Source organism: Denticeps clupeoides, chromosome 17 (assembly GCF_900700375.1).
Source record: "Denticeps clupeoides chromosome 17, fDenClu1.1, whole genome shotgun sequence".
Classification (NCBI taxonomy): Eukaryota; Metazoa; Chordata; class Actinopteri; order Clupeiformes; family Denticipitidae; genus Denticeps; species Denticeps clupeoides.
The window spans coordinates 162779-186731 of record NC_041723.1 but is presented as its reverse complement, the minus strand read 5'-3'; the positions used below and the strand labels follow the sequence as shown (position 1 = coordinate 186731).

Here is a 23953-nt window from a genome sequence, read left to right as displayed (position 1 = left end):
CATCTTCTGGGTGTCAGGAACAATTACACACCAGTAGAAAGTACTGGGTGTGTAGTTACTTCCTCCTCTCCAACATACAGTAAGCTGATAACTTGTAAACCCTGCGGACATAAATCAGCGTTACTGAATATAATGAGACACGAATAAAACTCTGTTCCTCTTGGTAAATAATAAATGTGTGAAATAAAAAGAAATCATATAAACGCTGATGCTGTTCTACTCATTCTGAATGACAGTGTTGTTGTACATCACACACACACACACACACACAGATTCATTATACATGCAGGCTGAACGCATGAGGGGAAATGATTGCAGCCGCTGTGTTTCGCTGCAGCTCCATGTTCTACGTGACAGAAGAGGGGACAGCTGGTGAGGTCGGCAGGGGGTCGGGTTCAGAGCAAAGACGGGTGAGCTGAAGGTGTGTGTGTTTAACACCGGTGTGTGTGTGTATGTGTGTGTGTGTGTGTAGGGCAATGAGGTCAGCATGGACATAAAAATCACTGCTCCAACCAGAAACTCTTTAACCCGGTAATTACCACACACAGGTAACAGGTAATGTCACACACACACACACACACACACACACACACACACACACACACACACACACACACACACACAGGAATGCTTATGTGTGCACAGCAATGAGCACATGTGTTGTGTTTTAGTGTGTGTGTGTGTGTGTGTGTGTGTGTGTGTGTACTGCCTCTGTACTTCCAGCTTTAATGGATGTACAAATAATGGATTCTTACACATGCAAGCAAAGCCATTTAAAACAATCAATTCCCTTTCTGAGTGTCTGTGTCAGGCTGTGTGTGTGTGTGTGTGTGTGTGTGTGTGTGTGTGTAATAGCCCCCACCTATCCAGTCACCGCTCACATCGACCAGTCACCAAGGCAACCTTAATTTTTATCACACCGAGTCACTATTCTGGAAAAACCTTGCAACTCCACATTACACACATGCACACACACACACACACACACACACACACACACACACACACACTAATAACACCAATCAACACACACATCCTGGGGTATCCCACTCAGAAACACAGATTCATCAGTTTCATCATGATTAATGGTGTGTGTGTGTGTGTGTGTGTGCACCTGTTACTATCCATTAGAGGAACACACACGCTACTTCCCATCAGCCACTGCTTCAGCTAAACTACATGACACATCAGCTGCACATCCAGACTACAGTGTGGTTGTCAGTCCTGGTCCTGGAGGAACCCCCTGCCAGGTGGTCTTCCAGGTGGAAGGTCGCTTTGGTTGTGGTTCCACCAAGACCAGGACCGATTTAGACCACTGCTGATTTAAGGCACCGTCATATTCCAATGTACCTTCATCGTCCTCCTCCTCCTCATCGCAGGGTAACCATGTCACTAGGAAGCAAGTTGCAAGAGTAAACAAAGTAGAACAAATGTGAGTCGGGTGGAGTGAAGGAGAGTTCACCATCACCACCACCATCCCAGAACCAGACCCGGGTCCTCACGCACACTCTCTTCTAGGGTGGATGGGAGCAGCTATCAGATCTGTGGGCAGGCTAGGGGTGCACCACCACACACATGGAAATAGATAACACCATTTCCCATGTTTACACCTGTGTGTGTGTGTGTGTGTGTGTGCATGTGTATGAGGACCTACAACAGAAGAAACGTATTAAAGAAGAGAGGTGCATGATAAATGGTAATGTGTCTAATTAAACAGTATATGAGTTCAGTATTAGTGACACGCTTCTTCAGTAAAAGCCTGATATATTCCCCTGATCATGTGACACTGGTCCCCACGAAGTTCAGACCAAGTTGCCCATCTGTGTCGGGCGCCGCCTACACGCCAACGTCCCCCGAGCGCCTGCAGGCTGGCACGTCCCGGACGAGACACATCAACAGAGGCCACCTGATCACCCGACACTACAGGTGTGTGGCATGTGGGGACACCTGAATACCAGCCGCAATCACAATTATAATACATCTCTATAATCAGAATTATGGTTCACCACAGAAGTCATCGTAACAGAAAGAAGAGAGGAAGAGAGCGAGAAAGGGAGGGAGAGAGAGAGGGGGGGTAGTTAATAGACATGTGGGGTGTCGTACACACAGAATAACCGCAGTTGGATGATGGGACAGGAGTGAAATTTGACTGTATGAGAAACAGGAGCTGTGTGTGTGTGCGCGTGTGTGTGTAAAGGAACACAGGGAGAAGGGACAGTAGGGTGACATGCTGTCTTTACCTTCTACCTCGTTTGAGTGACTGTCTGCAATGAAGCATGAATGGAGACAAGAGCAGATATATGAACATATGAGGCATGAACATTGTAAACACACACACACACACACACACACACATAGTACAAATGTACACATTTCACCAGATAAAATGTAAAAAAAACTCGATTGCGTCTTGGGATCAGTGAGAACCCAGGTCACCTCCTGACTGGAAGGTCCAATCCCACGCCAGGGGTCAAGAACCTTCCCAGCTCAAAACCTGAACCAGGTTCAAACGAACGCCAGTCTTCCAAACTTCACCCGACGTGAAGTGACCTTTCCCTGCTGTCCTTCACGCCAGGACAGGTGTGGCCACCTGGGGGAGGGTCAGCCCTGACATTATTTAAAAAGCACATGACTATGCATTGGGAGTTATGAATAATCATGGTCGCAGACACCGTGTCATTGGCCGTCCGTTCTGAAGGTGGCATGTAAAGCAGGGCGAAGACGCGCTTCGTCCCTAAATGCCAGCGCTTTCAAAAGAGGAGAAAACAAGGTACACTCACAATGTGCCAGTAGAACGTCCCCCGGTTCTAGGTTCTAATTAGCAGGAGGTGATGATGGATGGAGGTACGTTGGTGGGAGCACGTGGGATTTGAACCCTGGTCTCACTGACAGGTGAAGTGTGACGGACGGGCGGCTCACCTTTGACCCTCTCCCCCCGGTTGAGCTGGATCTCCCCCTCGCCCTGCGGCGTGTACGGCTTCACCACGATGAAGGTGCGGCCCGGCACGGCGCTGTACAGTTTCCTCTTGGGGCCGCGGCCCCCGGCGACGGCCGGCACCAGGGGCGGGGGGCTGGGCTCCCGCTGCACCGTCCCGGGGCTGTAAACGAAAACGTAGGTTACCGTGGTGATCCCCGGCAGCTGGCAGCCCGGTCCGGCGGTCACCGACATGGTCCCGCCCCACACACACGCCCCCTCCCGCGCTCAGCGGCAGCCGTCCGGTCCTGCCATCGTCCCGCGCCGCTCCGTCACACACGCTGTCGCGTCGCCGCTGCTGTCTCCCCGTCTCTCTGCTGCGGCGCACACGCCCCACGCTCCACATTCTACCGCACGCGGCAACGGTCGCCGCCAGCAACGACACCGGGGGTCATGGTGCGTGTGGAGGGTGCTGGAGCTGCTCCTCCCACCCGGCTCCTCCTCCTCCCTCCTTCTCCCTCTCCCCTCCCCTCACGCGCTGAATCTTAATGCTGCTGCAGGTTCTCTCATTCATCTGGTGGGCACACACACACACACACACACACACACACACACAGCTGAGGAACGTTTACCTGCGTGTGTGTGCGTTTTATCCTGGTTCATGTTCTCCTGTGGTGACTCAGACTCTCATACCCCTCCTTCACCAGCGAGACCAATCAGATCCCTCCCTCCCCTCTCCATCATGTCCCCCTCGATCGCACACCCGACTCGGACCGAACATCAGGCCCGGTGACGGCTTTCCAATTACTGCAGGATACAGGAGCCAGAATGGCTGCAGCATGTTAATGTAGAGGGCGGGCGAGCGAGCGAGAGAGAGCGAGGGGACGTTGTGAGCCTTGTGAATGGACAGAGAGCATATGCTACCAATGCTGCTACTGTTATGGTCTCCCAGTTCCGGATACCGGCGACAGAGGTCGCATCCCTCGGCGTTCCTCATCTCCTGTTCCTCAACGTCACCACTGGTGAACTGTCCTCCTCTGAGGAGGCTACAACAGTTCTAAAACTCTGGGAGGACGGTGGACATCCATAATCTAAGCAGTGGCTGGAAATCAGATCCACGTGCGTTATATAGCGAGAAGGTGTAGGAATGCCATTAAACAGCCTTGTGGCCACAGGAGAGACGAAATGTAAAAAACGGCTTTAATTTGCTAGGAGGAACGGTTATTGGACAGGGTTGGATCAATGGGAAAAGGTCATGTGATCTGATGAGTCCAGACTGACCCTGTTGCATCAGGGTAAGAAGGTAAGGTCATGAAGCGATGCGCCCATCATGCCAAGCCCATGGAGGCAGGGGTGTGATCTGGGGTTGCGGTTCACTGGTTCAGTAAAACGAAGTCAGATGATCCCCGAACTCTGGTGAACAACCACAATGTTCCATCAACGCGCTATTCACGATGGCAGGAGAATATGTGTGGATGATCAGGCCAGGATCCAGGAAGCTGGAGCGACCAACCACCACAGAGTCCTGACCGAAACCCCAGTCAGAATCTTTGGGATGTGCTGGATCTGCATTGGTTCCACTCAACTCAAAATCACTGAAATTAATCAGTCATGTCTGAACAGGAAGTTCAGGAATATGAAAAGTGGTACGAGCTCCTGATAAACTACCAGCGGTTCGCATCGTCTCCTGCAAATTTCACCAAATGTCTAAGAGTGGCGCCGTGCTGCTGGAACTGACACACTCGCCATCACACAACACCTGTTACCAGAGCAACAGCCTCCCAACCTCCACCAGAGACTCCACTCACATCCTCAGCTCGCACAAACACCAGGTTCCAGGTCCCCCCATCATTTCTACTGCAAACAGCACACATGAATGAGACTAACCAACCCCGAAAACAGAGGTCCATTTGCACCACAACATTTGTGCCATGACCTTTTGATTTAATAACCAAGGTAAAGTCTTCTACAGTCTTCCATATCTGTGCTGATTATTGGCAGCTAAATATCATTTTAAAAAATAAGAAAAATGTACTCTCCATTTAGTGAATTAATGAAATTGATCTTCGTTTATGACCAACAGATTAGATATTGTTGATAAGCAGACATCATTTTAAACTTTCTCTATTTGTAATATATATTTTTAGATATGATTTTTAGATACATTTTGTGGTTTGGTTTCATGTAGGGCTGCACGGGATAAATGGTATAAACGTATGCGATATAGATTTGGCCAACGGGAACGATTGTGATAATACGGGCATATGGGGCTGTGGTGGCCTAGCGGGTAAGGAAGCGACCCCGTAATCTGTGAAAGTGAAGTGATTGTCATTGTGAGACACTGCAGCACAGCGGTGTCACGGTGAAATTTGTCCTCTGCATTTAACCATCACCCTGAGTGAGCAGTGGGCACCATGACAGGCGCCCGGGGAGCAGTGTGTGGGGACGGTGCTTTGCTCAGTGGCACCTCAGTGGCACCTTGGCGGATCGGGATTCGAACCGGCAACCTTCTGATTACGGGGCCGCTTCCTTAACCACCACTCCACAAAAATATGGAGCGCTTCACGGTGTCATCCTTTTGCAGGGGCCCTGCTAATCTTCTCTGTATCGATCCAATTTTAGTATATGTGCAGCCATACAAAGCAGCAAGCTTTGGATAAATAAAGTAAAGTAAAGTAAAGTAAAGCAGAAGGTTGCTGGTTCGAATCCTGACCCGCCAAGGTGCCACTGAGGTCCCCTTGATGAAGGTACCGTACCCACACACTGCTCCCCGGGTGCCTGTAATTTACATTTACAGCATTTACCAGACGTCCTTATCCAGAGTGACTTGCAATCAGTAGTTACAGGGACAGTCTCCCACTGGAGACACTCAGGGTTAAGTGTCTTGCTCAGGGACATGATGGTAGTAAGTGGAATTTGAACCTGGGTCTTCTGGTTCATAGACGGGTGTGTTACCCGCTAGGCTACAACCACCCGTATCACGGTGCCCACTGCTCGCCAAGGGTGATTACAGGGTGGTTAAATACAGAGGACACATTTCACCATGTCACTGTGTGCTGTGCTGCAGTGTTTCACAATGACAATCACTTCACTTCATTTCAAGTCGTTTGACCTGAACAAAACCACAAAAAACACTAAAAATAATAATAGAAGGATGTATAATAGCAACATAAAATTGTGAAATATATTGCACTCTGCTATATTAAAGTACTTATTATTGTGAAATATTATTTCATGGTCATTATTTTACCGAACAGAACAGATTTTTCAGCTACTGACAGCATGCAGGGAAATAACCAGGGGCGGTCCTGGCCTGTTTGGTGTCCTGTGATTTTAAAAATCACAAATCTTAAAAAAGGACTTCATTATAAAACATGTACAAGCATAGAGATATTTAAATATTTTCTTAAAATGTTCATACAAATACCTGCTATTTCACTGGCCTTATGGGTGTGACAGAAATTCCCCTTTCAGTCGAATTGGCCAGATATTGCTTAATCTGGAATATGGTTATGCTATATGTTGATGTAACTGTAAAATATTTATTATACAACGCATTGTAAACACATTTAAATTTACTTCCTAAATTACTAAATTATAATCCATCTACTGTCCATGGTTCAATTTATATCGCAATATACATTTTTATGTTTTATCGCACAGCCCTAGTTTCATGTAATATTTCATGTACAATTCATGAAATAACACATTTTGACTCTATTAGTACAGATATAAATATACACACACACTTTTTGCCTTTTAAAATTGCGCTCCTTCGCATCATTATCATTCTTCATGCACTAGTGCAGCCCAGCTCAGTGAGCCAGGAGGTGCCATTATACACCTGCAATTACAGCCAACAACTCAAACTCGTCCTCCTTTCATCTGAAGATCTTCAGCTTTTGGTGCTGAAGTGCCAGTAAATGTCCCCATCTCCATTTTCACAAGTCTGATACGCTCTGTGGACAAGCGGGAGACAGGGGCAGTGCTCATAATCATATTCACACGCCTGGTCAAATGGAGACACAGATCTAAACATGTCCGCGAGCTGATGGGAGGACGGACGAACGCACACGCTGGTAAAACATGTCCCAGACACGTCCTCAGACACGAGCCCCGGGCAGAGGTTTCAGCTGATCACTGTACTGATGACGGAAATGGAACAGCTTCGTGAACCCTCCACCAACACTGGACATGAAAACAGGACTATAAAAACAACTTATTGCATGGGGCATCTTGCAAAATGGGACGATATTCGAGTGCCAGGCCGCCAGGGAAGAAAATGTCCAAAGTGCACTGATGGACTCTATTTACAGAGATAGATATATTACAACCCAGAACATGAACACAAACACCAAGAGAAGCTCATAAAACACGAGTCAGCCAGCAAATGCAGCTTGCTTTTCATTTATTAGACGAATCAATAATTAAAAGGCTCGCATCAGTTCCAAAATGGGAAGAAATATGACGAGCTTTTGAATCAGGCAGAATTAACGCTGGGCAAGAATGGCATAAAAATCTCATTTCTGTTGCGTTCGCGATGCCTCCATGTTCAGGAAGAGGTAGAACAGAGATTCTGTCTCGAGTGAAGAGTAATTGATGAAAAGTGGGAGGTTCTGCAGAGTTCGACCGTTAGAGGAGCGCAATGCCAGCCGGAGATGAACTCTCTCCACCAATAAACACGCCGAGTGCTTCTGATCCTGACAGGGGGCTCAGCGGAAAGCCGCCCTTTAAAGCCATTATCATCTCCTCAGTCGCAAGTGCTCTCAGGTAACCGTGGTAACGGCCACACAGATGCTTCCGGATGAAAGTTTGGCCGCTCCAGGTAAAGCGAAGCCGCTCGGATCAGACAGTGAAGAAATTCGCTCTTTTGTAGCAGGCGTTTTGCGTTTGCGCTGCGTGGGGCCACGGTTTATGATGGACTGCATCGCCATGGTAACCACCTCCTCCAACATGGAGCCCCGGTCGCCGACTACAAGACGCTGAACTTCAGTCGACTTCAGTATTTGAATCCAGGGGGAAAATTGTAGTGCTTTTGGTAAGATAAGGTCCCAACGTCTAGAAGACTTTAGGCATGAGGCATCTCCGGTTTTCCATCCACATTAACTGAAAATTGGACATGTGGTCACAACACAGTTCAAATAAGAGCTTCAGATGAAGGAGACAACAGAAGGGAAAAAAAGAAGAATTTCCCTGACGCCTGATAGAGGTCCAATAAGAGTGGTTTGAAAAGGAAAGACAGAAAGACATGAAGTCTTGCTAAGGTGACCTGGACCTGCACTGAGTACTTAGGACATTATTGATCCAGGGTATACTCTGGGTTTGATGTGCATTGCACATCTGTGTGTGTGTTGTAGATACAGCTGCATGGGACGCCCACGTGAACCTGCCCAAAGGTGCACCATCTTGGGACACGTTCAGTAAGCAGTGGACATTCTGTCCCTCTGCACCTCTATTGAGCAGAAAGCTGGAAGTTCAGTATTAAAGGTCCCCTAATATCAGGGCAGCGGTGGAGCGTAATCGGAAGGTTCACGATTCGAATTCTGAGCAAAGTAAGGGGGATGGTTAAACGCAGAGGACACAAAAATAACATTCCATTAAAATGTGTCTTTCCCAGGACTGATTAATCTGGGCTTGATGCAGGTGGTCTTCACCCCGTATCCTTCACCCCGTCTGTAGGACTGTCACTGTGGGAGAGGCATTGTGGGTGTTAATGAGTGTGTGTGTGTGTGTGTGTGTGTGTGTCTTCAGGTGAGCTGCAGGATGTTCCCTCTAGAGGCTGCAGGTGGGGACCACACACACACACACACACACACACACACACACACACACACACAACTCCCTCTGTTTAAAAGACCACACAGGTCACTTCAAATGAAACAACCCCACAGGTCGAGAGGCTCCGCCCCCCCGGGGCTACTCTGCCAGCCTGCTCTCGTCCCATCATGCACCTCTCCGCCTCATTCTCCCGCATTCAGAAGCACTGCAGGGCGGAGACGGAGGCGTTTCGGTAAATCATCGGCCCTCTTCTCCTTTCTAAAAAGCGGCCGGTGAAGCGAGTGTTTGATGAAAACGCCGGAATTACGCTGCGGTTTAATTAGGAGACTTCCTGACAGGCTCAGCCGGGCCGGGAAGAATGCGGCGGGCATGTTGGGAAGCTGGTCCCTCTCCCTCATTGACTTGCAGCACGCAGCTGCAGCGCCCGGTTTATCCAGGCGGGATTTTAGCTGAGTAATGCCGGGTGCGAACCCGGTGACCTTCCCGGAAACCAACATGTATTTCAATTAAAAAAAGGCCGTAACGAAGGCTGCAGGGCAGAGCGCGATGGGAGGTGTGTCATGGCGGCAGATTTGGATGCTGGATCCACCTTGATGTGGACCTGAGGAGGTGAAACGACCGAGCAGGACCCTCCCCGTCGACACAGAAAGGTGCACACGTGATGCAAGGACTTGTGCTTGGGGCAGTGCTAAGGGGCAGTGGTGGCCTAGCGGTTAAGGCCCCGTAATCAGAAGGTTGCAGGTTCGAATCCTGATCCGCCAAGGTGCCACTGAGCAAAGCACCGTCCCCACACACTGCTCCCCGGGCGCCTGTCATGGCTGCCCACTGCTCACTCAGGGTGATGGGTTAAATGCAGAGGACAAATTTCACTGTGTGCATCGTGTGCTGTGTATCACATGTGACAATCACTTCACTTTAACTTTACTTTGATTCTGATTGGCTGTAGGTTGTGTATTTAATGCCTTTAAAAGACGAAGCTTCTAAATAAATGCTGGACAGGACGGAAATACCGACAAGCTTCAGGCGCCGTTTTTCTCCAAGACAGGAACACTTCCGATCTGTCCGATCTGGCACGTATTTTCTGCGTATTTGTGTGGACGGCGAAGCGTTTCCTTTTTGACCTATAACCCCAAACGCATGGTGGCACGGGGAAACGCGTCCTCTGTATTTACCGGTGACGGTGCTTTGCTCAGTGTCGCACCCCGGCAGTTCGGGATTCGAACCGGCACCCCACCTTACCCGCCAGCGAGCGGGGAATTACAGCGCCCCTTACAGGTGTGGAGGGGGGGTTACATTTTTTTATAATCCGAACTGCTGTTTTAGAGAATATCGTTCTCATGTGGACGGGGCCTAAATTGCACATCATCGCTTTATTAAACGTCAGGAAACGGCACCGAATTTAATGATGCGAAAATAAAGATCGTTGCACTCAGTATGGGATTTTGTCTGAATGCCGTGGATAGAGCCGATCGCACATGTTGATCACGGCGCGACGTTCCAACACCCCGTGTGCCAATTACACCCAAAGTATATAGATTTATTCTCAACGAGGGAGACGAACGTCCCGAGTTAATGCAGCACGGAACGTTTAAGCACGCCGAGCTGCATGTGCTGAGAGAAACGGATTAAATTAATTTCCCAAAAGGGCACTGCTGCATTTGTATTCGTTTTTAAGGAAACAGAAATAATATTATCTATAGGGAGGTAAAAAAAAGAAAAGATGCATCACTCGGTAAACGGTATTTTAAACCCACACAACAGCATTTTCCTGAGTCGCCTCATATTGTACTGCTTCCTTGATCCATGTTCTAAAGTGAACCTGCAGAACCTGAGTTCCGTCTGGACGGTGTTTGCTTTGCTGCTTTTCCTCATAATTAATAGATGGACATGTTTTTGATATGCGGGTGCAGGCAGGGGGCTGTGACAGGCCCCAGGCCACCATTATCCTCCACAAAGTCACCGTCCTTTATGCTGCTTATCTGTTCCTGGGGGCTGAAGGCATCTCTCCAGGTAGAGCAGAGTGCTGGAAGACCTTGTCTGTCTCCTTCACAGGCCCGTCCGCCACGAGGTCCAGGATGTGGCGAAACATCTCTGCTACTTACTGGCTGATTATTACTCGTGTAATCAACTGATGTCCCAGTCAGACACAGTGACACTCACATACTGTCATGATACAATCATATCAGTGACATGAGCAGCAGAGAACGGAGGAGGCAGCTGGACCATCACGCCATAACGTTAAAACACGGAGTTTCTCGGCTGCAGAACAGTCAATTCTGTTAATGAAGAAAAACAAGTGAATTGCTTTTCATTGTGAAGCACAGCACACAGTGACACGGTGACACGTGTCCTCTGTATTTACATTTACAGCATTTATCGCCGGTAACCATCACCCTTGGTGAGCAGTGGGCACCATGACAGGCGCCCGGGGAGCATTGTGTGGGGACGGGACCTTCATCAAGGGGACCTCAGTGGCACCTTGGCGGTTCAGGGTTCGAACCCACAACCTTCTGATTACGGGTCCACTTCCTCAACCGCTAGGCCACCACTGCCCCATCTGTACATATCGGTATGAATTGTACTAAATGTAGCTTCTCAATAGTTGGACAACCACTGGGCTGTAGAACACGTACCGTACCGTAGTTCTGGGAAGTCAACCATTCGAGTTTAAGGAGAACCTGTCTCCAGATCCAGATCAACATCTCCAGACGTCACACTGAACACGGAGTTCTCACAGAAACTTCCGCGTAAGCCGCAGCGCTGGCCCGCTTGACCCTTCATGCATGACCCAGAACAGGAAGTGAGGGGGAGGAGCCGCAGGGGTCGCCTGGTGACCTGGGGAACTAATTTCACACTTCCCTGGTTGCCATGGTCACACTCCTGCGGTTGCTATGGCCACCTGTGTCACCCCGTAGGGAAGGCCAGTTGGTCACAGTCAGACACACAGGGCAAGGGACCAGAAACAACGCCAGCCAACGGGACGACATGAAAAATGGAAACACGCGCAAGCAGGTCATTGCATGTCCCACTCGAACAATCGAACCTTCAGGCTTGAACTAATGAACAAGCAGACAGGAAACGAACGATCACCATGGCGCCAGAAGGCAGGGCCAATATTCCACGTGGTGGTATCACGCATGGTAGTATCAGTCACTCTCAGACGGGGCGGAGGGAGGAGGAGGAGGAGGACGGGCGGAGATTAAGCGGGAAGCGGCCTGCTTTCTGAGAGATTAGCAGACGTGACCGATGAACTGCGGACAAAAGAAGACGAGACGCCCTCTCCATCCATCTCCTTCAGTGACACAACATGGTCTCTGCTCTACCCACAACGCACTCTGTTTTAAACCGTCTTCTTTCCAGACAACTTACAACCACACTACAAATGAACTCTGTTTAATACATGTAATTAATGGACACGTTTTAGTAATGAATAAAAATGCAGGAGAGGCGAGCATCATTTTCGCGGTTACCTTACTTTCTGACAGTGATCACGTTATTAACGTTGTCCCTGCTGACATAACTTGTAGAATGTGCTTGTGTGGACATCCTCCCTTTTCCCTGCAGCTTAATTCCGTCTTTTATTTAATTACTCCAAATTAATCTAAACCGTCGGCCTGCTGGAGTCTTCATACTGGATCAAATAAATCCGATCCGTCCAGGTAGAAGCTGGTGGTTCCACCACTGTGGTGGTACCAGGCCCTAATGACGCATGATGCTGGGGACGCTCAGGACAGGGACCGGACAACTCGGGGCTGTACTAGGAGGCGGAGGCCCTGACCTGAGGCGTCCACGGGCGTGTCCGTGCGGGTGCCTGCGCAGGACGTGCTTGTCGGGCTCTTCGGTGACGCGCTGGAGGGACGGCGAGCGGGTGTGTGCGTGGGTGTGCGAGGACCGGGAGCTGCCGGTGCTCTGAAGGCTGCCGTCGGCGGCGGGCGTGTCGCCGCCCCCGGGCGGGGCCGCGAGGGGGGGCAGGCTCCGCAGGGAGGGCACCGGCGAGTGGGCGGGGTGGCCGTCGCCGTTCAGGTTGTTGTCGGAGGCGGAGCGGAGCAGCGAGCGTGGGGTCAGGGTCCCGCCCGTCGCCACTCGCCGACGGTTGGTGTAAGACGGAGTTTCCCTGAAAGGCACTGGGGACACAAGACATAATATTTAATACAAAGCACATGGAAACATACTTTTATACTTTTTTACTCGAATTCTGAGCCTCATTAAACACACATATGCACACGAACACCGAAAAAATCCAACCTACCAAAAGTGAGAGATTAGAGGAACCTAATTAACCAAAGAAGCGGGAATTTCAGCGGTGATGGGCCTTCACCTAGAGCGTCATCGTGATGTCCACGGACGTTAGTGCTGTCATGGTCATCACCACGCAGACAGGCGAGGCGCCGAACGCAATAAGAAGCGCGAGCGGGTGAGATGGACGCTCCAGAACCGACCGATACAGGAAGATTAACCAACAAACAAACAAACAAATCACAACTAATTAGCATATGATTCTCGGCCATTATAATACCTGGACTGAGTCTCTCTAACTCTACAACCGCAAGGCGGAGCTACAGGGCAGGTGTCTCTAATAAAGTGGCCCGTGAGTAAGTGTGCTTAAGTTAATATTTGTTTACTATGTGCACGCTCACTATTGGCTGAAATTGAATCCTACATCCTGCCGAAGCCGAGGCGGGTCGCATCTGTAACGCTGCCATGCAATTTCACCGCAGCCCAATTGGCTGTATAGCATTTCCCAGAATCCCAAGCAGGAGCGAACCCCGGCGAAGGAGCCGCGGGGAAATGCACTAGCATTAGCATTAGTGATAGCGGGGAAGAGCAATGTGTTTCATTCCCTGGCGGAATTACGCCACCCACCACCATTTCATTCTCACCCTCGTTCGCAGCCCGCTGGGATCCGTGTGTGTGTGTGTGTGTGTGTGTGTGTTTGTGTGTACAGTGAGTGATGAGTCCACACACACACACACACACACACCCGGATCCCAGCGGGCTCTCATTACACAGCCCTGCATGAGAGGCATTTAGCTGTCCAGCTGTGTCCCGATCTCCATCTGCCTAAAATGCTGCACAGCCAACACCGTCTGAAGGTGGGATGCCGCCCTGAGAGACCAGGATGGAGACCACGAGCGTCCATCACCGAGGGGTGGGGACCAGGGACACCACCAGCCAACACCTACTCGTTTTTTTACACTGTGGCCCGAAACTGAAGACGCTGAGCTGTGAAATAAGTAGGGGTGTTGATCAATGCATCGCGATGCAGACGTGGACAATACTGCATCCATGCCGTGCAGAACTTTATAATGTCGTCGCTTGGTGATTTTCTGGCGGTGGTATAAAAAGTAGGGCCGGTAGTGACCGTGGCGGCCTGATCTACAGAGTACACGCCATGACGTATTGCAGGAATGGAGGAAAAGCTGATCTGACCAGAGATCTACAACACAACATTATCGTCTCACCGGGAATTTTCTACAATGACCAGAATAACCTGACGCCACGGACGCCTGAACCAACATTAAAATAAATGATTCTACATCAAATTATTTACAATGACAAATGTATTTTAATTAAATCTTGACAATAGAAGCCTTGAATGGGATTTTTGTATTGTTCTCTTTCAAAGTGAACCGCCTGTAACCGTTTTCCAAAAGAAAACGTCTAATTTCTATGCTGTGACTGAGTTGATAAAATACTGAAAAACTGACTTATAAACTGTTGGTTTGTATTACAGTAGAACAATAATGTCTGTTCAATTCTTCACCTTCTGTCACTGCAGTGAAATTAGACTTTTTAAGTTATAGTGGTTACAGGCCACCATCTTGGAGGAGAACAATACAAACTTTTTTCTGCTCATTGTAGCAAATCCAACCGTCCACACAGGAGTACGAGACCCTAACTCTTGTATTTAAAAACACCATGTGACCATGTAGAACATTTATGGCATGGATAATCGTAATCAAATCGAATTATGAGACCAGTTCACACCTCTAGGAATAACGCACGGAAAGTTGGGGACAATGGGGACAGTTTTTCTGAAGCGGCTCATGAAGATGACAGCAGTGTGCAAAGCCAGCACGAACGTCCTTTTTTCTTCTGTGCATTACATTCTGTAGACTTTGTAGGGGAAAGGCGTGTCCATGCAAGTCAACGTCCCTCTGAACACCAGCCACGATGCTGCACAACCTGTTGACGCTGGTCAGACGCGAACATCAGCAGTGTCACGATGAGCACCTGGACTTGACCTTTGACCTTGGGTTTTAATTCGTACTAACGAATGAAAGAATGTGAAGTCTCGATTCATTATCTGACAGACCAGCAGGGCTGTAATAAACAGTGAGGAACAGCACAGCTTCAGCAAGGGGCTAATGAAGACATTCCCAGCATGCCCCGGGGCGAAGATTCAGAGCGGCACTCGAGTAGTAAGAGGTGCCGCGCGGAGAGGCCGGAATAAAATAACCAGCCCCTCCCTCGCATCTTGTTTCGTTTTTGCTAATTAGTGGCCGAAGCTTCAGCCGCTCGGCAGAAATAATTAGCGGAGTTGCTAAGCGGTGCGTGGTTAATATACGACAACGATTCCGCTCTGTAGGCCGGCGGCAGCCAGCCTAACAGCACCACATGAGGAGGGACGTGGCGCCACTGCGCCCCCTGCTGGTCCCTCGCAACGCAGTTACTCACCAACATCTGATGCTTTATGGATCTTTATAATTTCTGCCAGTTCAAAATTCCCAGCAATAATGGCCACCTGAGAGGAAAAAAAAGTGACATTAACTTTCATTAATTCATTTATTCAGGAGCGGCACGATTCATCTTCATATTTACATTTACATTTACAGCATTTATCAGACGCCCTTATCCAGAGCGACTTACAATCAGTATTTACAGGGACAGTCTCCCTGGAGCAACTTAGGGTTAAGTGTCTTGCTCAGGGACACAATGGTAGTAAGTGGGATTCGAACCCGGGTCTTCTGGTTCATAGGCGAGTGTGTTACCCACTAGGCTACTACCACCCTAATTTCAGCATCATATATACAGTTTACGTGCAAAAAGGCGCTCAAAACCGACATTACATGCATTCTGAAAATATGTATATTTTTGCACGATATCATTCTATCTTTCAGCATCAGTTTCCTTTATATTTTAATCCAAATATCGTTTCTGATTACCACAAATAACTGTGTTTTCTTTATAAATGCCTCCTGCTTAATGAATACTTGGGCCTAACAATAATCCTTTAATATTTAAGAAGAAAGTGATGTGATTGTCACATGTGATACATAGCAGCACAGCACACGGTGCACACAGTGAAATTTGTCCTCTGTATTTAACCATCACCCTGAGTGAGCAGTGGGCAGCCATGACAGGCGCCCGGGGAGCAGTGTGTGGGGACGGTGCTTTGCTCAGTGGCACCTTGGCGGATCGGGATTCGAACTGTCAACCTGCTGATTATGGGGCCGCTTCCTTAACCGCTAGGCCACCACTGCACTCCATTTATACATTTATACGTTTCCAGATGTATAAATGTATAAATGGCTGATGCCATGCGGGGTAGATCACACATGCTCGTTTAGCACGAAGGCTAATTAATTTCGCACACATCTCTTCTTCATTAGCTGCCGACGGCAGCAGCTGTCTGAAGTTCCGGAAGCTCCGTGTCGCCTTCCCCGCCCTCACTCCAAACAAGTTAACTTTGATCTGCCGCCGGAAATCTGCGCTGCTGTCGCTCTCGGCTCCTGCAGGGAATCATGGGAGGTCAGCGGCCAGTGGGGCCGCGGAACGAAGCTGTAATAAACGCTTAGCGTGTTTCATGTGTCAAATGTCCCTGATAACGAGGCGGTAATGATGCTCTGGATTTTAAGCGCTTTAATGAGGAGGAAGACGCCTGATGAAGAATAATCTCTGGCTTCTGATTCCAGACTTTCTGTTCCCCGCTTTTCCAGGTACGTGTATCCACAAAGGGGATTTCTGGCTCCGAACCCAACTTCCCCTGTATCATGGCAGAATGCTCACACTGCTCTGTTCCGATTCTTACGGATAATCACATAAACTCATTCCACAAAGCCCAGCAGGCCTGTCTGCATCCAGGCACTGAAATGGTCCAATCGCGCCCAAAAGGCAGAATGTAGATCCATCAAAGAAAGCAATAAAATTCCTCGGCCCTGAAGATCGTGCCTCTTACCTGGAATGCTGTTTGGTTATTGTAGTTTTTGATCTCCTTATTGGCTCCTCGGAACAGGAGGACCCTGGCGCAGCTATCCTGAGGGAATCGGGAAGGACAGATAAGCCGAATCACACATCTACATACATACATCTATAGCTCTGCAGCAACATTCTTCTTTTCACTTGACGCCAAACTTAACCAAATTTTTCCAGGTCAGTATATTAATTTAGTTGATCTGTTTGATTAAATTTTTTTTTTCCAGCGTAACTTCCACATTCGTGCTTTGGCAGAGTTTATTCTACAGGCTTTGATTCCCTCCCACACCCCACTCCAAGTACGTCCCATGTGTTCCGTTCCTTAATTAAAGTCCACTACCCAACATCATGCTCCACACTCTCGCTCGCCGCGTCTCCATAGCAACCACTCATGCATCCGTGGACAAGTCCAGTCAGAACCCAAATTAAAGCAGGACCAGACGCCTCCATATTCACATGAGCTACAAAAAGCAGCCACCAGAACGTCCCACTGATGCTCATCCCAGTTTCTCCTGGACGAGATCTTCCCTCACTCCACAACTCACACTCCTCAACCAATCAGAGATGCTCCGGGGCGCTCAGCTGTTCTCCTGCCTCTGTTTTCGGTTTGTTAAAGACCTCTGGGCTGAGACAGAAGGAACAGCAAGAAAACACACACACACACAGAAACAGACAACCTCCGGGAGCTGATGTCCTACTTTTCACGGAGACAGGTGTGATTAAGACTAAAAGATTCCACTGAGAACACCAGATGTGTGTGTGTGTGTGTGTGCACAGAAGAACCCAGGAAATCCTGCCACAGTCACTTGTTGTAAAGGAAAGAGGTTCATGAACCTCAAGCTCGATTTGTCGCGCCTGAAACACACGCAACCTCATCCAGGATTTATTATAAAATCGCCATACTGCACAAGTCACATTTTGGGTGAAGCCGAGATATACCGATCGAACTGCGATTCCTGATTGTTTTCACCCGTGTCTGCCTGTATAAAGCTGCCCTGATCGTGTCAGTCATCTTTTCTTCCATATATACACAAATTTACATTTACAGCATTTACCAGACGCCCTTATCCAGAGCGACTTACAGTCAGTAGTTACAGGGACAGTCCCCCCCTGGAGACACTCAGGGTTAAGTGTCTTGCTCAGGGACACGATGGTAGTAAGTGGGATTTTAACCTGGGTCTTCCGGTTCATGGGTGAGTGTGTTACCCGCTAGGCTACAACCACCCTAAATATGTACACAAATGTATTATTTTATAAGTAATTAAAATGCAAATGTATTCTCTCATCATGGCTTGAATAATAAATGAAAGAATCTGACAACATCAATCATTTTTTTTCCAGCGTCTGACTGGAAAAATCAATACCTAATTCCTGTATGCAATCACACACACACACACACACACACACACACACACACACACACACACACACACACATAATTAGCTCATTCTGAGACGGGCTGTGTCAAGGGTGATCATTTACACGGCCGATTACTGACTAATGGAATACACACGCGTGCAGAAACACGCAAACTACACACAGCGTGTACGGCGTAATGAATACGACCTCGCACGAAACCAACACGATTAAATGTGATTTAAACAGCGTGTGTGTGTCTCTGCGCGCGGGGAAATAACCACACCGGTGCATTATGACCTTGATCATGGCTCCCGACTGTTTTAAGAAGCGCTTGATGGTTTTCTGCATTTTCTGGGGGAGTTCCACGTTTCAGAAATCTGCTCAGATTCATGACCGCGTGATCTCATTAACGAACAACACACACACACACACACACACACACACACACACACACACACACACAATCACGGCCATTAGCTTGGCTAATTACGAACATGCGAGCGTGTGAAAATATGTACCTGAGGACAATATTGGCATCCTCTTTTCAGGACCACGCCTTGAACCAGCGCCTCACGCTGGTGAGGAGGGGTGATGGAGGGTTTTTTCCACACTAGCAGCTGATTGTTATAAAAGGTCTTGTCCAAAATGGGTACATGAGGGGGGCAGCTCACTGGAGCCGCTGCGCCGCGAATTTCCTTCTAACCCAGAGAAGGTTTGTTCAGGGGAAATCCATCTTTTTCAGTCTTTATCTTCAATGAACTTTTAAAAGAATTTCCTGTATCAGTTGTGAAAAGTGGATATCTGTTGGAAAAGTGGGTGTGCAAGTGAAACGGGAGTCCTGGGAAAGCAGGAGGAGGAACAAGTGATCACGAAGCTGTGAACCGCGGCGCATGGTGAGATGGAGATGGGTGGATGAAGATGACTTCTGAATTGATGTGTGTGTCTCGCAGAGAACTGAAGAGCGACTGCAGAACAAGGGTACAGCAAGAAGACACACACACACACACACACACACCTTCTATTTTCAGCTGCTACCACTAGGGGCTGCCAAAGTCAACCAATCGTCTCCATTTTCCCCCATCGTCTGCATCACACACACAAACACTTGATAAACACCAGAAGATACCAATTAGCAAGTGGAGGATATGCCCTGCTGTGCAATTCATTACAGAATCTAAACTGTACACACACACACACACACACACACACACTAAATCCATGGCCAGTGCACACACACTCAGTCCCTTACACTAATCAGTTGTAGAGTCACCCGCTTCATATTCACTGAAAGCTGATCATCTCCAGATCGTCCCACCATGTGTGTGTGTGGTAGTATAGGGCAGAAAGTGTGTGTGTGTGTGTTTACCTGGTTGTAGAGGGCACACACATGCAGGGCAGTGTTTCCGGACGCGTTCTGTGCGCTCATGTCAGCGCCGTAAAACAGCAGGTGTTCCAGGTGCTGCACGTGACCATGACGACATGCCTGGTGATGACGACAAAAATCAGGTATCGGCAATGCATGTACACACACACACACACACACACACACACACACTTCCTCTTACAAGCAGGCACAATCAGCCACAAGTCAAATAGTCGACGGCCACTGACAAGACTCATTAGACTGCTGGCCAACACATCTGGCCTGACGTCAGCGACCTCCAGCAGCAGCATGATGGTTTCAGGAGGTCCTGAGCTACCTAATGAGGACACGTGCTGTCGAGGTCTGACGGACGGCCGTGTTGGTGTGTGAATTTACCCCGACTCTGTCTGGTCCTCGTCGGGTATTTGTCTTTTACTCTGTCCTTTCTGTTTGTGTAACGTTTCAAGTAAATCTTCTATTTCTGTCAGTCGTGTGAATGCGTCCTTCTTCTTGCCCTGTGGTCCCATCGTGACACTGACATCGTCACAGCCACAAGCACCTTCTTCTTTAAATATGACCCTGAGTGTGAGTGTGTGAGTGTGTGTGTGTGTGTGTGTGTGTGTCAGAGCATCAGAAATCTATCTCATTTGCATAATACCTGTGTATTTGGGTATTCCCTATAAGTTTTTATGGGGACACGATGTAAGAACTTTATCAAATGTTCTATGAATTCGTAACCACGTCTAGACATGATATACAGATGATTTTACATTAGATACATTTATTATTGTTCTATTTATATTATTCATATGAATAAAAAGCTCATATATATTTGATATATATTACAGACCTATAGACACCCATGAGGGGATTTTTTTTATTTTAAAATATAACCTCAGTGACCGAAGGTCAAATTTTCCTCATGAAAATTAAATCTGTTGATTGAAAAAAAGCATGTTGCAAAATGTCATGACATTTTATCCAAACTAAATACTTAAACACACCCACTTCCCCACACAGCCACCTGCAGAGCTCCGCTCGGACCACATGAAACCGAAATGCAGGAGGAATCATGGGTAGTGATGGATTTAATCACATTCGGCAATATTTCAGAGGAATATGGACTTCTCCTCTTAGATAGATCGGGCCCTCTAGAATCTAGTGTTAACACACACACACACACACACACACTCACACAAACAAACAATGAGAGCAAATGTTCTCATACAAATTATTCTAAAGCCAATGGGAAGTTGCCTGGGATTATAGTAAAATTTGTACATTTTCGTTCATTGCTTGCTCTACACTCATTGACTGTTCATTACTGCTTTTAACTTTTATGATGTTAGAAATGTATATGTCTACAAAATGATGGAATGTTCATGTATTTTGAATGCTTGACTTCTGTTTTCGCCCCTTCTTATTCTCACACACACACACACACACACACACATACAAGTGTACGCTGAAGTGAACAACGTCTCTGCACTTTGGAACCGCATCTGACAACGTCTTCAATGAACTCTGGTTGTAAGAACAACGAAATGCTGCGCCTTGCACAGTACGGGGCTTGAAATCACACAGGATGAGGAAGCAGGGCTTGTGAGAGCTGTCAGTCGTGCCTACAGGCCCCTCCTCTTTTCAGAGCTCATCTTCTGGGCGTCAGAAAGATTTGTACCTGATGGATCTCCTGCCAGCCGTTCTCGTCCACACAGCCCACCTGGGCGTGGTCATGCAGCAGCAGCTCACAGCAGTAGGGGTCCCCGCCCACCATAGCACTGTGGTAGAGGGGGGTGAGTCCCCGGCTGTCCTTATAGTCCGGAGACGCACCCAGGTCCAGCAGCGTCTAGATAGAGAGAGAAAGAGAGAGAGAGCATGAATGAGAAAGAGAGAGGGTGAGGGTGAGGGAGAGACAGAGAGCATGAATGAGAAAGAGAGAGAAGGTGAGGGTGAGCGAGAGAGAGAGTATGAATGAGAAAGAGAGAGAGGGTGAGCGAGAGGGCGAGTGAGAGAGAGTGCATGAATGAGAAAGAGAGAGAGTGAGGGATAGGGTGAGAGAGAGAGAGCATGAATGAGAGGGAGGGAGAAAACATGAGTGAGAAAGAGAGAGAGAGGGAGAGAGAAAGAGGGAGAGCATGAGTGAGAAAATGAAAAAAAGATAAAAAAGACAAGAAAAGATAAAACCACACGAAGTAAAAGCAGGTAATAGAACCATAGACAACTCACAACGCTCAAAACAAGCTCATCATTATCGTAAAACGTGCACAAAACCCCTTGCACCCCCAAATGTCCACGGTTTTCCTACTAATTTGTAGTAGACGCCCTCCACACGCAGACTAACCCCTTAGTCTGGCAGCGGTGGCCTAGCGGTTAAGGAAGCGGCCCCGTAATCAGAAGGTTGCGGGTTCGACTCTGAGGTCCCCCTGATGAAAGTCCCGTCCCCACACACTGCTCCCCGGGCGCCTGTCATGGCTGCCCACTGCTCACTCAGGGTGATGGATTAAAAGCAGAGGACAAATTTCACTGTGTGCACCATGTGCTGTGCTGCTGTGTATCACAATGACAGTCACTTCACTTTTAAACACAGCAGTGGGATCTGGTGTGCCCTGGCGGCTCTTTTACTTTTAAATTGACAAATTCAGTAAAACTCTCTTTTCCCTTCACTTCGCAGAGTAAATAAGACAAAAGACAAACTCACAAAATGACCCAGCACCTCAAACCACTGGGACAACAGCAAGAAAAGGTCCCCCAGCCTGGGACACGAAACAAACAAATGAGAAAGCGTCTCATCTGCCTGACAGAAAAGACAGTCCACCACACACCACCACACACCCCATGTCTGTTTGTAGCTGGGCCCCCATGTACAGTCCTCCACTGGAGGCGCCCCACTCGTCTATCGGACGCTTGTACAGTGTCCACCAACAGCCAATGGGGGAACAGCCAGGTCCAAATAAGTCCGACCATCTGGATGACAGAAACGCCAAAGACACATGCAAGGACATTTGGCAGCCGCTGTCTCAAAGTTGGTACATCCAAGGCACCTCCAGGGACATCAATTGTCCCTCAACACCATTCTAGTCTGGCGCAGCAATGGCAACAGTCAAAGAGGGAAATGGGTAACTCAGGTCATGAGTGAGTGAGAGAGAGAAAGAGAGACAGTCCATGAGAAAGAGAGGGAAAGAAAGAGTAAGAAAGGGAGAGAGAGAGAATTGAATGTCCTGACACAGATAGAAATTAATAAAATGCTCAAAACAATAACACACCTATGATGCCTTTATTACATTGTTATTATAATTAACACGCAGCATTGCTGTCAAAAGCCCCTTTTGTGAGCTTTAGTGCATGAGATTTACTTTTTTCCTTTATTTACTTGTGTGTATAACAGGATAAATGGTGAAATATCAAACCATTCTGTCCGCCCTGCGACTTGTGGAAAGGACTTTTTACTCTTGCCGCTTACAGTTTAGCAGCAGAATGAATCGATTTTTCATCACGATAGCGATTTTGGCTGCCACGATTAAATTAAGATGATCATCTGTGATGTTTACTTTTAAATAACCAGCCACCGGGGGGACGAATGAACGCATAGACTGACCAGATTAACCGCGAAGATGCATTTCATATCAGTTATGTCTATCCAAACCTGCTGGACCCAGAGTTCATTACCCACAAAACAATCAAAAACTGAGGTCCCCGTACTGTCACACCACTACCGTAACTCTCCAGGAGGGCTGTGTGTGTGTGTGTGTAACTCTCCAGTACGAGGCCTGTTTGTGCGTGTATGTAACTCACTATGAGCGCTGTGTGGTTTTTAGTGCGCACTGCTTTGTGCAGGGCTGTGATTCCCTCTCTGGTCCTGTAGTCCAGATGAGATCCTCCACTCTTCAGCACCTTGATCAGCTCCACACATCCTTCCAGCTGGGCCGCCATGCTCAACGGACACTCTGCACGAGAGAGAACACACACACACACACACAACTTTTACCAGAAGTGGGTCTATATATATATACACGTGTGTGTGTGTGTATGTATGTGTGTGTATATGTATGTATGTATATTCGTCTAGCACTTTAGCAATTCCCAGCATGCTCTATTCTTGACAAGTTTGGCCTTATCGGGGCTTTTTAGTTGTGTAACTCAAAATCTACAGAAACCGAATGAGAATTGCTGGTGTCGTCCTCTTGTAAGGAGCTTTGGATAGAAGCGTCTGCCGAGTAAAGTAAAGTAAAGTAAAGTAAAGTAAAGTAAAGTAGAGACACACTGCAACAGAGCCGAATTATGGGCAGATGGGAGAATTAGATAAAATATCACACAACCACTGACACAAATCTGATCCCAACTTT

General features: G+C 48.0%; 1 protein-coding gene and 1 pseudogene across 1 annotated transcript in view; both read right to left on the bottom strand.

Moving 5' to 3' along the window:
- The window catches only part of shank3a (SH3 and multiple ankyrin repeat domains 3a), a 116657-nt gene that overhangs the window by 37611 nt on the left and 55093 nt on the right, over positions 1-23953 (bottom strand). The window contains exons 6-13 of the mRNA XM_028958753.1: positions 23403-23554; positions 21289-21456; positions 19614-19730; positions 16872-16949; positions 15371-15437; positions 12471-12816; positions 2920-3098; positions 2007-2264 (exon numbers count right to left, since the gene is read on the bottom strand). Coding sequence (XP_028814586.1) covers positions 2007-2264; positions 2920-3098; positions 12471-12816; positions 15371-15437; positions 16872-16949; positions 19614-19730; positions 21289-21456; positions 23403-23554 — 1365 coding nt within the window. The remainder of the gene's footprint in view (positions 1-2006; positions 2265-2919; positions 3099-12470; positions 12817-15370; positions 15438-16871; positions 16950-19613; positions 19731-21288; positions 21457-23402; positions 23555-23953) is intronic.
- LOC114767531 (uncharacterized) lies at positions 5461-5560 on the bottom strand (annotated as a pseudogene).